The sequence below is a fragment of the Lissotriton vulgaris genome, chromosome 1_1 (genome assembly GCF_964263255.1).
Source record: "Lissotriton vulgaris chromosome 1_1, aLisVul1.2, whole genome shotgun sequence".
Classification (NCBI taxonomy): domain Eukaryota; kingdom Metazoa; phylum Chordata; class Amphibia; order Caudata; family Salamandridae; genus Lissotriton; species Lissotriton vulgaris.
Window position 1 is genome coordinate 1,980,915,976 of NC_141685.1, and position 16,954 is coordinate 1,980,932,929.

Sequence of the window (16,954 nt, forward strand, 5' to 3'; positions counted from 1 at the left end):
AATTGTTTTTCATTGCAGTAGGTCTATTCGCTTAAAACATTCATTACATATATGGTGCCTCGGGGTACTGATCTTTTCTAACTTGGGTCTATTGTTTAAATCAGCAAACGTTAGAGCACTTTATCAGCAGTGTATTACCTTCTCCAGAGGGATATAAACATTCATTCATTATTTATATGTATAGTCTAGTTTATTAATTTACTGCAAGCCTTTTAGTTTACATTATATTTGGCTAAATTAAAATATTTGCCTCCTAGTGTTATGGTATGTTGTATAGTTTCTGCATCAAGTTACTTTTGAGTCAAATTTGTAAATAAATAAGCAGATAATATTAGAACTGAATAATATTCTAGTTCTTCAGAGAGTTGCAGGTTCCCATACTTATGCCTGTGTTTTAAAAAGAATTATGGGATGTTAACATTTTGGAGAAATCTTGGCCTTACAAAAGCACTCAGGCAACTAGGTTTCGAAGTCTGATAACAACCATCTACAATACTTAGGCCCTCATTCAAGTGGCCCACATTTCTCACCCCATAAGCCTACCCCCCTCCTCCCATTGAGCTATTGTTGATTACTAGTAAAATCTCAAAGGTCTGTAGAGAAACTAGGAATTACCAGGGAACTCGGACCAGGATCCACATTTTCCCACAGTTTCACCTGGAGATTTCAAGAGCATTTAGAAGCCACAATCTGTGGGGAAAGTAAATAGAACAGTGGTGACCTTATGGATCTCATATTTCTAATTGGGTGAGCAACTGCCATACTGGCCCCATATGAAATAAGTGGCATCTCATAAGCAACACTTTGATTTGCAAATTCCCCTACCTACTAAAACAACTTGGATCCTAATTGGTCTGTTGGAGCTGTACAAGGCTGGATGCATAGTTCTGTTATGCACCTGTGCGTAGGTGCACAGAGCACCCTCTGCTGCTTGTTTCTTTGTTGAAATGTCTGAGAGCTCTAGCTAACCTGTAGATTTAGTAATCTTGAGCACACACTGTAGAAAGGAACTCTTGTCTCTTGAACAAGTGCATATCCCGGCATCCACGGCCTGTGGAGGTAGTTTCGGTGGGGCAGAGAGGCGGGGGAGGGGCAGGGTGGGGTGTGCTAAAAACTGGAGTGTCCTCTCCGACAGAATCCAGAGAGTCCGCCTCCCTCCCTTCCGCTCCAGGGCCACCAAGATCATCTGCGGCATACCCCAATGCTCCTCACTCAGCCCAACCCTCTTCAATATCTACATGAGCCCCCTCGCCACCATCACATGCAAACACAACATCAACATCATCTCCTACGCCGACGACACCCAACTGGTACTCTCCCTCACCAAAGACCCACTCACAGCCAAAACCAACTTCCAGGACGGAATGAAAGATGTCGCAGAATGGATGAAGCACAGCCGTCTGAAGCTCAACTCGGACAAGACGGAGGTCCTCATCCTCGGACAATCCCCATCCACCGGGGATGACTGTTGGTGGCCCACTACTCTGGGTACCGCACCGACACTCACGGACCACGCACGCAACCTGGGATTCATCCTGGACTACTCCCTTGTGATGACCAAGCAAGTCAACGCAGTCTTGTCTTCATGCTTCAACACCCTGCGCATGCTCCGAAAGATCTTCCGGTGGATCCCCACCGAAACCAGAAAGACGGTCACCCAGGCCCTCGTCACCAGCCGACTGGACTACGGAAACGGCCCTTTACGCAGGAACCACAGCCAAACTTCAGAAACGCCTTCAGCGCATACAGAACGCCTACGCATGACTCATCCTCGACATCCCTCGCCACAGCCATATATCCGCCCACCTGAGAAACCTGCACTGGCTCCCCGTCAGCAAGAGGATCACGTTCAGGCTGCTCACCCTCGCACACAAAGCGCTCCATAACATGGGCCCGAATACCTCAACAACCGCCTCTCGTTCTACACCTCCACCCGCCAGCTCTGCTCCACCAGCCTCGCCCTCGCCACCGTCCCACGGATTCACAGAACCACCACCGGAGGAAGATCGTTCTCCTACCTGGCAGCCAAGACATGGAACTTCCTCCCCGCATACCTACGACTGACCCAGGACCATCTCACCTTCAGGAAACACATCAAGACCTGGTTATTCAAGCAATAGCGTCACACCCCCCCCCCCTTCAGCGCCTTGAGACCCTCACGGGTGAGTAGTGCGCTCTACAAATGGATTGATTGATTGATTGATTGATAATTGAAGGAAAGTAAACAATGTAATAAATTTCGTAGCGCACCCTGCATCGCAAAATGCGATGCAGGGTGCGCTACAAAATTCGTTTTATTTATTAAATTGTTTACTTAACTTCAATTATCAATACTCCAGTTTTTAGCACCCTCCACCCTGCCCCTCCCCCGCCCCGCCTCTCCTCCCCACCGAAACTCCCTCCACTGGCCTTGGCTGTCTTTGTTCAATTTAATATGATTACATTACGCATGAATGTGTAACAGTGTCACTCAATATTAAAATTCAAAACAAATATGAAATTGCTGGGTACATTTTCGAGTAGACTGGCATGCCTGACATGAAGCATGCAAAATGGTCCATTTGAATTTTATTGGCAGGAGACGTTAAATTCATCGAAACTCTAATAACCAAAAATGCACAATATTACTTGAAACTTCTTTATCCCTTATGGCTGTGGTTATGACTCTCGTCATTTCCATGGCCGATTATGGAATGAATATTCTCTCCTAACAAGTTTTAAAAAATCCATCTAGCCCCCATCAGTGATAAGCCTAGCCAAAGAGAAGAAATAATATGGGTGTTACTCCCATTAACAGGATGGCTACAGTGGCTTTCCTTTACAGCCATCTGTATCAATATACTGCCATTTCCTATTCATCAAGCCATACGCCTGGGTTAACTGAACAATGTGAGACAAAACCCGGCCCTACCTAGAGGAATATGTTCTCTTCATAATTTCCTACAGGAAACTTAAAAAAAAAATAGCAAATGCTACTCCAGCCCTCGAGGTGTGCTCTTAAGACATGGATTCCTCTCACACCTTCTCAAACACCAATTATATTTTTTGTTGTTCGAAAAATGAGCAGGAAAGACTTCTGCTCTAACAGCGCCTTCAGTCCTTTATAAGCACAAAATTGTATTGATTCTCATTATTTCCTATATTGTCAAGGTGTTATTATTGCTTTACATATATCTTGCATGGTATGATATGTGCGAAACCCTGGCAACCACATAATTAGTTCCCTTTGTCTACCTTGTGTTGTTAATTTGTCAGACTAGTTATGGACTATTTTTTAAATTTTGATCTGAAAGCTATTACCTTCCTATAGCAAACTAATGTCTATTTTGGTTTTCATTTGATATGCAACCTATTTCTCTGTGAAGCATTCAGATTCCTGGATGGCGTTGATGACGCTACAAAGTACTTGATTATTGAAAAATAATTAAATATCTTAATCAAAATCAGAAAGCCACACTGCATAGGATTAATAAAAACAGAAAGAAAATCCTATTCCGTAAAAATTTTTCCATGAACAATATATTTGGCAAAAATAATTCCAAAATGATAGCCAGAGATCTAAAGCTTGATACAGTAATTCTTCTATTTTCATTGTTTTTATTATAGGAGAATAGTATTCCCTAGACCTTGATTGTTGGTTTATCCATGCATTTCAGTTTCTAAATTTTCCTCCAGATTTTGACTCACAAATGTGAGTTGGAGTCAGTAACTTGCATGCATGTTTTTATGTGAGTTCAAAACTCGATAAGCTTTTTCTCCTGAATGCTCAGAAAGGTACAACTATTTGTGTGCATTATTTGTTTAGGCTATGCCCGTAAATGACAAAACATATACTGTCACGGCCGAATGAAAGAGAACAGTCTACCTTTACAAACCTGAAGGTATAGAGGAAGTTGACGAATGAGCAGTTCAAAATCTAATCACAACCAAAAATAGTTATGGAAACTGACTCATTAATTTTCCAATATCTCAAATAAGTGCGTCGAGACAATGCTGGATTATTATGGAACAAAAGACGTTTTAAGTGGCCATGTTTGGGCCTCACTTCAAAGCTTGTAGAGCCTTTCAGAGTTAGGGGGGACTTGCTGCAAAGAAGCTTTTTTACAGGACGGGAAGTTATGACAGGTCATAAAAAATCACATTGAGAACTCCATTTTAGGTCTAGTTTATATTTTATTAAACCAATCGGTGTAATATATTTATACAGGCTTTCAGCTAGCCCTCTTTATCCATTAGTGGGTTTTCAGCTAGCCCTCTTCATCCATTAGTGGGCTTTCAGCTAGCCCTCTTCATCCATTAGTCTTCTACTATGCCATTCACGTTTGTCTTCCACCCACTAAAGCATACAGGATGGGGTAGTTGGTCAGCCTATTTTAACCCATGGTTAAATTCATTATGAGTGATGCAGAACATCTGCACACATAGTAGTTCCCTGCGGTGCTACAGCCTTAAATGGCAGTGCACGCCTTTGAGATAAAAAAATATATATTTTTGCTTTCAACTAATGTTTGTTGTTTGATTGACTCATTCCCAGCAGATCGGTATACAACGGTTACCACGCATTTTTTACAACGCGGTACCATTACCACGCTACTTTTACCACGCTGGTCGTTACAACGAAATGCGCTGGGGGGCGCTCCAGGATAGTAAATACTTTAATTTACTATCCAACTCCTTTCCCTAGAGTCCACGGGGACTGGAGTTGGAATAGTAAATTAAATCATTTACTATCCAGCGCCCCTCCACGCAAGTCGTTGTAACGACTTGCGTGGTAAAAGTAGCGTGGTAACGGTACGCGTTGTAAAAGTACGCGTGATACCGTCATACATCCCAGCAGATCCCTGTTGCAAAGTCAGGACGAAAAGAAGTCAAAAGTTTAACACCCAAAGCCGGACCTATTGAGTTTGCCATTGCTTGTTGACTGTATGAAAGTGCGCTTTCTTCAAGTGATTGCAACAAAAGCAATCGTAGTTCCTTTGGCAAAACTTTTCTGTGTGAAAATGTGTGACTCTTTGACCATGGCATGTTAAGTAATATCTTAGGTTAAAAACGCCCTAGTTCACAGTCAAGCAGCTGCACGCTCTTCTTTTGTTGACTTAGCAGCTACTTTGAATTCGACGTATCCGAAAAGCGAGCATATTAATATGCCCGCGAGGCAGATGGTAGGGGAGTGTGCATGTCTAAACTTGAGAGTCCAAAGGAATCGAAAGAGACTTCAGTCATAATGTGCCACATGGGTGATCTGTCTCACAGCATCTGTGCTTCTGATATCCGTACTGTAGCTGATGAGACTTCTCCCTCTCTCTCTTTCTTTCATCTTAGGATAAAGACATGGGTGGTTAAAATGCAGGAAGACCTCATATCCCTGGCAAGTAAAGCAAGTGGGGTGAAGCAGCTTGCAGATGTAAGTATGCATTTTCCATTTCAGGGGCTAAGAAGTTTCAGTTCTAGTTGTCTACTGGTTATACTAAATTAACGTTTGTTTGTACTGACAACACACGTTTATCACATATACATTCGTGATATAGTCGAAAAAAATGTTCCGTCTGTTTTCTCTTCACTTTTGTGACAAATCATTTTGCATCAGGAAATAGGAAAGATGCCATGATGCATAGAGTTATTTTTAGGTTTAGATGTCTCTGTGCATAAATTCATTGAGCCTTCAGCTGCTGCTTTCGAATCGTAGGCCCAACTATGCATTTCTGTCATACGCTGAGGCTGAATCAAACTACATTCACAAGGGAATTGTAGAAAGAGATTTTCAAATTGTAGAATAAGTTAGGCAGCTAAAGAAACTGGGTACTCATTCCTACCAACACTACAACACTATATATATATATATATATATATATATATATATATATATATATATATATATATATATATATATATATATATTCACAGAAAAAAGCATAGGTTATAGACGATATATAGTTAGGAATTTGCATTTACAAAACCTTATTTTACTCACACAAAACCATTGAAATTCCATATATAGTTAGATGCGCTAACTATATATCGCGCACCCGCAATCCACTGCTGATGATGTCACATATTACATCATTCATGACATGGTTAGTGACATCACTGATGACATCTCAAATGACATCACTGATGACAACATCCAGTGACTGTATGTTTCTGTAAAGTTAAAATATGTCCTACATATTGAAGAATGAGTGGATGTATAAGTGTCTGGAAGAAGGATTTAGTAGGTGCATGACTGACTGTATGAGAGAATGATTAAATGTGTCTTAATGAGTGCATGGGTTAGTGACTAAACTATCTTAATTTGTGCATCATTATGTCTGTTGTTCTACAAACTGCTGCATGTGTTGATCAGTAGCTATATGAGTAACTGTATGGGTTATTGATTGGTTGTCCAAGTATTTGTATGGGACACTGAGTGTGTGTGTATGGGTGGCTGGGAGGTGTGTGACTCTGTACCTAGATGTGTGAGTAGTTGATTCACTATATGTATGGGTTCAAAACTGCATGTGGAAACAGCTGTATTGACTGTGCATGAGTGTATTGGTGAGTGAATGGATATCTCAGTGCTACATGTCAAAGTAAGTACATATGTAAAACACAGTACATGTGAGAGTTGACATATATAAATAACTGTGCATAAGAGCCAGTGAATGTGTGAGTGGCTGTATGGATCATTGTGAACATGTATCAGGGATTGTATAAGAGAGTAAATATGTGTTAGTATATGTTTGAATAAGTAAGGTGTGTATAACTGTATAGTTGAGAAAATGGAGGTGTGATTGATTTTTTGAATAACTGACTAGGTGTGTGAGTAACTCCATGGATGAGTGACAGTCTGTGACTGTCTGTTTACACTGATTGTATCTAAGGTTATATTAGAGTCTGAAGAGGTTCATGGTATTATCACATGAATGATATCATCAGTGATGTGATCAGTAATGTCAAATGAGATGTTATCAGTGATTTCATCAGTGATGTCATTTGAGATGTCATCAGTGATGTCATCAGTGATGTCACTAACCATGTCATGAATGATGTAATATGTGACATCATCAGCAGTGGATTGCGGGTGCGCGATATATAGTTAGCGCATCTAACTATATATGGAATTTCAATGGTTTTGTGTGAGTAAAATAAGGTTTTGTAAATGCAAATTCCTAACTATATATCGTCTATAACCTATGGTTTTTTCTGTGAATTTCAATGGTTTTTTAATAGCAAATATCAAAAGCTGTCAAATGTCAAGTATGTGATAGGTAAAAACTTTTTCGTGTTTATGCACGCTGATGTGCTTTGAACGCTGCCCCCCCCCTCCCCTCTTTTCTCTTAGTAGTACTCTCTCTTTGCAGATAGTGAAGGGTAGTTAACGCAGGCCTTTACCCCCATTGTAATCCGTCGTGCCTGCTTGTCTCTCCATTTGATTGATTGTTATCCAAGCATTTACTGTTTTACAATTGATTCTCTTTGGTTGATTCTCTATTTACAAACAAGCAGAAAGTCACAATACTCTGTTTAGTCTTTGCAGATAGTGAAAAATCGTGAAAAATCATGTAAAAAAATAAAATTAATCGAGCAAAATCAGTAGGCCACTAATTGGATCTCTTTTTGACCTCGCTAAAATAGAAATATTAGGAACAACCCTTCATGAGAAATACGAAAATAGTGAGATGAACTGAGCTCCACACCATGAGGGCTGCGAGACAGCTCGGCTCCGTCACCCGCCCCGCCCAAAATAACGACAAACCCTATGCAAATATTAAAAATATATACAACACACCAGCAAAGAAACAGGGTAAAACATTTTATTAAATAACTATTTACATAACTATTTTACACTTTTTATTGCCCGATCCGGCTAGCTCAATCGATCGAGCATGAAACTCATGCACTCTGATAGCAAGCGTTGCTACTGATGCTATGCAGACCAAAACTGGTTTTCAGTTTGTACATTTTTCTAGATTTTTCCATCCAAGGTTGGTTGAGTTTGTAGAACGATGGCTTCAGATTTTCAACATACGGTGTGGTGGCGCGGACTGGGAGGGGGCGCTTCGCTCCTGCCCCCTCCCCAAGTAAGATTTTCATACGTGAAAGTACGTTAATGGTTTTGGTCCCTGAGTTGCTTCGATGTCACTGCCATTCTCAAATGGCATAAGTTCTGGATGTTGGGTGCCATAGTTCAGAGTTCTGAGCAGCGCTTGTAACAGAGGGCCCGATTCACAGAACTAACTTAAGACAAAATCCCAAACCTACTACTTTTGGTATTCACAGAAGTTAGGATTTTGTCTTAAGTTTGTCTTAAGGCAGACTTAAGACAGACTTAAGACAAAATCCTAACTTAAGTCTGTCTTAAGTCTGTTTTAAGACAAACTTAAGACAAAATCCTAACTTCTGTGAATACCAAAAGTAGTAAGTTTAGGATTTTGTCTTAAGTTAGTTCTGTGAATCGGGCCCACTGTCTGAAGCTTATTTCCACCTACTGCAGCTTCACTATTCTCAAAGTAAGTGAGGGTCGTTTGTGGACCTGATTGCATTTGAAAACAATGTGATATGGTACCTCCCTAAACCGCTTGACGGAGGCCCCCGAGGGGCGGTGTGATGGCACGGACTCGGAGAAGACGCTTGGCTCCGACCCCCTCCCCAAGTCTTATAGCACCGGTTTAGCCTGAGATCGCCCCCGACATAGGCGGCCGGCTCCCGGGGTCCGGCGGAACTTTTTGCCTTTTGATGACTCTTCTATTCTGGACCTTGTCCCACAATCCGTTTGACCTGAAGACACGCTGTAGTGGGGCGCCCCTTTACCGTTTTAGTTGCCATTCCGCCCGCTTTTGCTACACTGTGCCTCTTCCGCCATTCAGCTGTTTTCCTTCCGCTCTTGCGACTACAGCGTCTCGCTCACCATGTAGTTGAGTTGCTCCCGCTCTTGCGATGCAACGATAAGCGACTGCCACAGGACTCTCAAAATGGCGGCCGGCTCTTCAGATTTGGGCGTGTTCCACTAAAATGGCCCTGGGACACCTTGGAACTCGCTCGCTTCCCTGATAGGGCTTGGGTCCCATTCTCGAAAGCGTCCCCTCAGCCGTGAAGATTCTACAAAAGTCTTGGGGGCCCCGACTCCCGCAGGCTTCTGGTGGGGAGCGGCTGCCATGTTTGCTCGTGGAATGGCCACGACGGACCTACGAGATGGTAGTGCTCTCATGCTGACGCCAGCTTTAGTCTGAAACATCCAGAAACACTGTAGACTACCAATTCGATCAGTTCCGGTAGCGCCCCAACATGACCCGGTAGAGAAGAACTTGCCCTCCCCTCTTTGACTGATGGTTCTTGTTGCCTGTCCCCTCTGTTGTCATTTAACAGAACTTTTTGGACTGCTGAAAGGGGTTGTGTTCCGAACGCTGATTGGTGGAGACATTTTGACTATATTCTTGACCTACGTTGTCGCGTAATGCGTTATATGACACGCTGCGTTAGCGCACCCGGAAGTGATCCAGGGCGCAGCGCGCAGCGCGTAACGTAAGCATAACAGGTCATGTGACTTGTTAATAAAACTTTTTATTGGTTCAGTTTACTTTTGTTATTTTAATAATGAAAAGCTTGGTCATATGACCTAAAAAATACGCTTTTTATTGATTTCGAACTTTTTTTTTTAAACATATATGTTATATTATTCCAGGCTAATGTACTTTCCTGGAAAATTTACAACTGTCCTGCAAGTAAAATATATTCCTTTTTCGAGAAAAAGGGCGTTTCTTCGTTCCATGACGGAGCCGTTGAGTAAAAGAGACTCGGCCTGCTGTCTTAGTCGCCGATACGCCTGATTATCAGATTCTTATCGATCACTTTATGTTGCAGGAGTGGAAAACACAACTGCCCTTGACCATTTATCTTTACTGCGTTCCTACGTATTATACCTTTTATCCGTCATGTAATTGGACTGCTTTATTTCACTTGCCTTTTACTGATTTGAAAACAGTGACTAAAAGTAAAAACTTTACCAATGTAAATACTACTACCATGTTTTGTTTTAAAAACCTTTATTGTGAAAATATCAGTATACAAATACAGGCCTATAACCACGTGGGCCGGCCACGGAGCAAACTGAAATCGTATATGATGAGGAGACATTTACATTATAGAGGAACGTAACGAGCGGGCCATTAGGTTGCAAGAACTAAGGTGTCTAACAGTTGCGGAATCGGTGGACGTACATTTTGTAATTAAATTACGACAGGGCCAGTTACAAAAAAAATTTCTAGATATACATTTGCGGGCAAGTACCATGGGTGACGTTAATTCGAACTTTCAATACTACAGTAATCAATAACACATCAGAACTTAATATCAATAGGGATGTCAAAATATTCAATCAATTCTCATCCCCGCCCACCATGAGCATCAAAACTGCATTCATATCTCGTGATATCAAGGTTGTTCAACCAGTACACAACAAGGAGTTACGAGTCCCATTTATACCGGCGCCATTTTGGGCGAGGCCGGGCAGGTCCAAGATATAGTCAAAATGTCTCCACCAACCATCGGCCAGACCAGAACCCATTTCGGCCCTTTATGCTACAAGATGGTGTCTTCCATTCAGAAAATATTGTTGGCAGCATTTTGAAAGGAAAGATAAACAGCCGTTCTCCTAGTGAGTCTCACATTGTTACATTTAGGAAGAATGTTGAAGAGTAGTATGTGGAAAATCTGAAGCCATTTTTCTACAAACTCTCAATCAGCCTTGGATGGAAAAAAAATCCTGAAGAATGTACAAACTGAAAACCAATTTTTGTCTGTATAGCATCAACAGCAACGTTTTTAGTCAGCTTTGTGTGAAGCCGCCATTTTGATTCAATCAATAACGTCCCCCTGCACACATTCAGGGACCTGGTCGTGTCTTCAGGTGAAACGGATTGTGGGACAAGAAGCAAAAAGGAAAAGGAAAAAAGTTCCGCCGGACCTCGGGAGCCGGCCGCCTATGTCATGTGCGATCTTTGGCCACACCAGGGCAATAGTGAAGCTGCAGCAGGTGCAAATAAGCTTCAGACAGTCTTACAAGCACTGCTCAGAACTCTCAACTATGGCACTCAACATCCAGGACTTGCCATTCGGATCTTGGCGCCTTGTGCTGGTTCCGACCTATTCACACATCGGTCCACTACTGACATCACCTCATAAGCCAACGGGGCACCCCACGCCGACTTTCGGCGCAGCATTGTAGGATGGCCACACCAGTGCGGCAACTTGCTGGACACCACCTCGGTGCCATCCGGATCTCGGCGCGTTCGAGTCACTGTACCGCAAAAGTGACCGGAACTCAGCTGGACACGCCGTCTTTCGGCGCAGCATTGTAGGATGGCCACACCAGTGCGGCAATTTGCTGGACACCACCTCGGTGCCATCCGGATCTCTGCGCGTTCGAGTCACTGTACCGCAAGAGTGACCGCAACTCAGCTGGACACGCCGTCTTTCGGCGCAGCATTGTAGGATGGCCACACCAGTGCGGCAACTTGCTGGACACCACCTCGGTGCCATCCGGATCTCGGCGCGTTGTGCTGCCTTCGGCCTACTGTAGCCGCAAGTGCGGACGCAACTCAGTTGGACGGCGAGTGAAACGCTAAGGGGCGCTCCACTGCAGCCGAGGAGCCTCCATCTTGGGGGAGACGCACAGCCCCCACTGACTGACGCGACCTCACAGGCCAATGGGGCGCCCCACGCCGACTTTCGGCGCAGCATTGTAGGATAGCCACACCAGTGCAGCAACTTGCTGGACACTAACTCGGTGCCATCCGGATCTCGGCGCGTTGTGCTGCCTTCGGCCTATTCGCACATCGGTCTGCTACTGACGCCGCCTCACGTGCCAACAGATTTTCTATGCTTTTTGTAGCCCTATGCCGCATAACAGGTCATGTGACTTGTTTATAAAACTTTTCATTGGTTCATTTTACTTTTGGTTTCCTAAAGATGGAAGGCTTGGTCATATGACCTAAAAATAACACTTTTCATTGGTTTAGAACATTTTTTTTTCCCAAACGATGAAAGCCCCACCTTGTTTCTGGATGATTCAGACTGAAGCTGGCGTCAGCATGAGAGCACCACCATCTCGTGGCTCCGTCGTGGTCATTCCGCGAGCAATCATGGCAGCCGCTCCCCACCGGAAGCCTGCAGGAGTCCAGGGCCCCCAAGACTTTTGTAGAATCTTCACGGCTGAGGGGACGCTTTCGAGAATGGAGCCCAAGCCCTAGCAGGCAAGCGTCCGAGTTCCAAGGTGTCCCAGGGCCATTTTAGTGGACCAGGCCCAAAACCGAAGAGCCGGCCGCCATTTTAAGAGTCCTGTGGCAGCCGCCTATCGCTGCACTGCAAGAGTGGGCGGAAGTCAACAACATGGTGAGCGAGACGCTGTAGCCGCAAGAGCGGGCGCAACTCAGCTGGATGGCCGCCACCTGGGAGGCCCGTTCACGCCGCCTCCCCCACGCCCCCCCCGGGCCGCCCCACGCCAATTTTCGGAGCAGCATTGTAGGATACCAAAACCAGTGCGGCAGTTTACTGGACATCACCTGGGTGCCATCCACATCTCAGCGCGTTCTGCTGCCTTGGGACTATTCGCACAACAGACCGCTACTGACGAGGCCTCCCCCCGCACCACCCGGGACGCCCCACGCTGTTTTTCTGAGCTGCATTGTAGGAAACCAAAAACCAGTGCGGCACCCAGGTGACATCACCTGGGTGCCGTCCAGAACTCAGCACGTTGTGCTGCCTTGGGACTATTCGCACAAAAGACAGCTTCTGACCATTGTTGTTTTTTTTTGTTAAAAAATGTTTAAATGTATTTACAGTTTTTGTTGCGTTCGTTATATTTAAAAGTTAATAAAGTTTTATAATCCTACTTTGTTGGAGTGCTATATATTTTTAAAAAATCGGGTGAATGGGGCCTTGAATCGGGTTATTGTCATGTGTGGGCTTTGCAAGTGTACTGCTACAGGATCGGACATTTCAAACTCAAATGCACGTTCTTTTTCTTACCTTTCCGAAGCATGGAGCGCAATAGAAGGCAGAGAAAGGGTGATGCAAGTGTTGAACACTGCCTGGCCTGGCAAGTTGCTGGCAGTGCCCCCCCCCGCCCGCTCCTGAAAGAGGACACACACACACCGCCGCCCCGAGTACTTCACAGATCTTTAAAAGACCATGCGCTTGTTCATGAGGCTTAAATGGTTTATCACCCCTTCTAGAACCCCTGCATCGACCCTCTGACGTTTCCTGGAAGAATTACCATGTAACACAATTCCAAGCCCTGTCACCTGAAACCCCCGAGGAATCGTGGGGCATATTATCAAGGGGGTTTATCTCCGCTTTTTTGGCTTTAAAAGCCAAGAAAGCGGAGATAAAATTATCTCCCTATTACCAAGCTGTCGCTAACACCAGTTAGTGACAGCTAAAAGGAGATAGCGACCATCTTGGGCCCCGCTTTGCATGTCAGTGATATTTATCACTAATGACATGCAAAGTGGGCGTGCCAAGATGTTAGCGACTGGAAACAGTCCCTAACATCGCTATCTCCTATTACCAACTTTTGGAGATATTCGCGCTAAGCGCGAATATCTCCAAAAGCTAACACCTGCCCTGAGCAGTTCTTAGCCATGTTATCCAATGGGAGGTGGATAACATGGCTAAGAGCATTTGCTCGATAATGCATGAATATCGCTGACTTTTCAGCGATATTCATGCATTGCGGCCGTTTTTTATCGCATTTGCGATAAACCTTGCTAATAGCAAGGTTTATCTGCGATAAAAATCGCCGATGTGCGGCGATAATTTTTGTCTCTAAACAAGTTAGAGACAAAAATTATCGCTAGTTGTTGGTAATATGCCCCCGGGTTTTTGCTTGCAGAAATCGGGAGGCGGGAGACTAGCACTGAAATCAGTAGTCTCACGCCTGAATCGGGAGGGTTGGCATGCCTGGATTCTCTACAGCTGGGGCCATAAACTACATCCGCAGGGCTAGGTGATAGCCTGGGACCGGCCTGGCATCTAAAATGGCTGCCGTGCACGACAAAATTGTGGCATTGGAAAAAAGGCAAGATGGCGCAGACAATGTTTATCAATAAGGATTCATTTATAACAAAATATTTTATCGCACTGACAAATTGGTGGTCAACACTTCCTGATTTCCATCGAATCGAACGTTAACAGACGTCACGCAGCAAAAAAAATAAAAAGCTCACGCACAGCCGCTGGAAGACATGTATCAACATATATGAGCCTCCTCAGCCACCCTCAGAAAACATAAGGGATCAGGATACGTCTCCCGCACCCCCTTATACCTAGTAATTTAATTAAAACAAAACACAAAATGGCGAATTCCCGTTTCGCTACCAGTTTGCGGCCCGGGAAGCGCTTCTACCATGAAAAATCAATTTTTTTTTCCCCACGGGACCCTTTAATAACCCCAACATCATTCCTAGGGGGTCAAGAGGAGAATACCTTGCCCCCTTTCATTAAATTCCCCCTTCGTTTTTCACCTCTTCTTCTCTCTCGATCCTACCGAGAGACAAGATGGCGCACGCACAGCCGCTGGAAGACATATATCAACATATATGAGCCTCCTCAGCCACCCTCAGAAAACATAAGGGATTAGGATACGTATCCCGCACCCCCTTATACCTAGTAATTTAATTAAAACGAAGCACAAAATGGCGAATTCCCGTTTCGCTACCAGTTTGCGGCCCAGTTTGCGGCCCGGGAAGCGCTTCTACCGTGAAAAATATATATTTTTTTATTTTCCCCACGGGACCCTTTAATAACCCCAACAACATTCCTAGGGGGTCAAGAGGGGTATACCTTGCCCCCTTTCATTAAATTCCCCCTTCGTTTTTCACCTCTTCTTCTCTCTCGATCCTACCGAGAGATAAGATGGCGGCCGCTCCGGACTGTTTAGAATGTTGACAGACACCGGGGAGCCAATCAGCTTCGCATCGCAAAGTTCCGTTTCGCGAAAAGTAAGCGGACCGGAGCGCAGCCCGGAGCGCTGTTACAGATATATATCTTGTTTTGAACGTTAATTTCTCAAAATCCACTGGAGCACATATATTGAGACCTAGCAAAGGCACATCGGGCTAACAGTCCCTACAATTTTGCCAAGTTTCGTGCAAATCCATTCAGCCGTTCGAGCTAAAAGTGAGGCCAACCGCCCTATGGAAATTAACATGGGAAAAACGCGTTTTGGGACCCCCCTTTTTTCTCGGCCCCCCCTTGAGGAAACCCCCCCAAATTTTCAAGGGCTGCTCAGAAACAAAATGTGCCATTTTCCTGAAAATTTCAGCCGATTCCGTCCACAAACGCCAAAGTTATTCGACATAGAATTTTCAAAAGTTCCATAGACAAATAATCCTAACTATATATACCTACTGGCGAACGCCAGTAGGTAATATATATATATATATATATATATATATATATATATATATATATATATATATATATATATATATATATATATATATATATATATATATATATATATATATATATATATATATATATATATATATATATATATATATTTATATATATTTATATATATATATATATTTATTTATATATATATATATATTTATTTATTTATATATATTTATATATGTATCCACGCTCACTCCTTTCTCCTTCTTGTTACCAGGAAAGCACTCCACAGGGACTTCAATTGCCTTAAATTTCTTTAATCCATAATTCACAGGGATAAGTATAACATGGCGCGTTTCGGCGATGCCTTAATCGTATTTTCACATTATATCTGCCGAAAAGCAGGACTATCGACGATTTTAGGCGCCATTTTAGAGTGTCTCAATATAACTTTATCAAGTGTAAATCTCATGGTTCCCTGCAAACTGTTCAAAACATAGTATTATATTTCTGCATCGGTTATTTCATTAAAGACAGCGTCAGTATTGACATTATCAATGTAACATTTGTCAATTACATTATTGCTTATGCTATGTTTTAAACATTCATGCAACAAAAGTAGAGAAGTGTGGCTCACTGGTTAGAGGAGGCATACCCTGAAGCAGAGGTCAGACCCGGGACCAGGGTTCAATTCCCGACGCGGCAGGGTCTTGAGCCCAATTGTCCACGGACTCAATAATTCTCGCTTTGGTGCCCACTCTAATCACAGGTTCACTCTCTGCAACTCTGGGCATTAGCTTGCTTAATCTCCACAACGCCCCCCCCCGCGGCGGGATGCCTGGCTTTCACCTTGGGGATGCCCAGTAAGGGTTATCTCACAGGAAAAAGCTAGGACGGGTTCCCAAGGTAAGCGCCGAGATGCCCTAGGGTAAGTCGAGCGCTATATAAGAACACACATACATACATACAAAAGCAAAATATGAATAAATTGGTAAAACTTCATTTGTTGCTAATTGATAAAAATACTTTCAGTTCGAGAAAACATGCTTGGATGTTAATGACTAATTGCAAGACACTCACCCCAGCGCCATATTTAAACATCACGTTCTCGTCCTATAGAAAGCTACAACTAATGGCCTTGTGTCTAGGCAAACTGCCATCCGTTGCGGACCAGCCACCTTGGGTCTACAAAGTTTTGAAAGAATGTAGACTATGTGGGAGCAGCAAAGAGGACCTTGTACACTGAGTCTGCATGTGTCCTAAATTATCACAAGCATGAGCCACTTTATTAAAACACGCTATGAACATTAGAGGTGTAAGGACTTGCAGATCAGCAATTATAGCAGGCTTGGATCCAACAGACACTTCATTGAACTGCCAACTAATAAAGTCCCTCGCCGTGCATGCACAAGCATTAAAAAAAGAATCTTGTGCGTTGTTCCCTAACATCAAATAAGACTGATTGATCAGTGGCAGATTGTGTTTTCCGTACACAAGGGAGATCAATGCAAGAACACTGGGAGGGACATTTTCCATTTCTATATAGCGTATTGCGTGTCAATTAATGCCCGGATTT

At 43.5% G+C, this 16,954-nt stretch overlaps 1 protein-coding gene across 2 annotated transcripts in view; it reads left to right on the plus strand.

Annotated features, from left to right (window-relative positions):
- Positions 1-16,954, plus strand: part of CACNA2D1 (calcium voltage-gated channel auxiliary subunit alpha2delta 1) — a 1,701,483-nt gene that overhangs the window by 272,001 nt on the left and 1,412,528 nt on the right. For both annotated transcript variants that reach the window (XM_086919803.1, XM_086919796.1), the window contains exon 2: positions 5,323-5,404. In XM_086919803.1, coding sequence (XP_086775929.1) covers positions 5,323-5,404 — 82 coding nt within the window. The remainder of the gene's footprint in view (positions 1-5,322; positions 5,405-16,954) is intronic.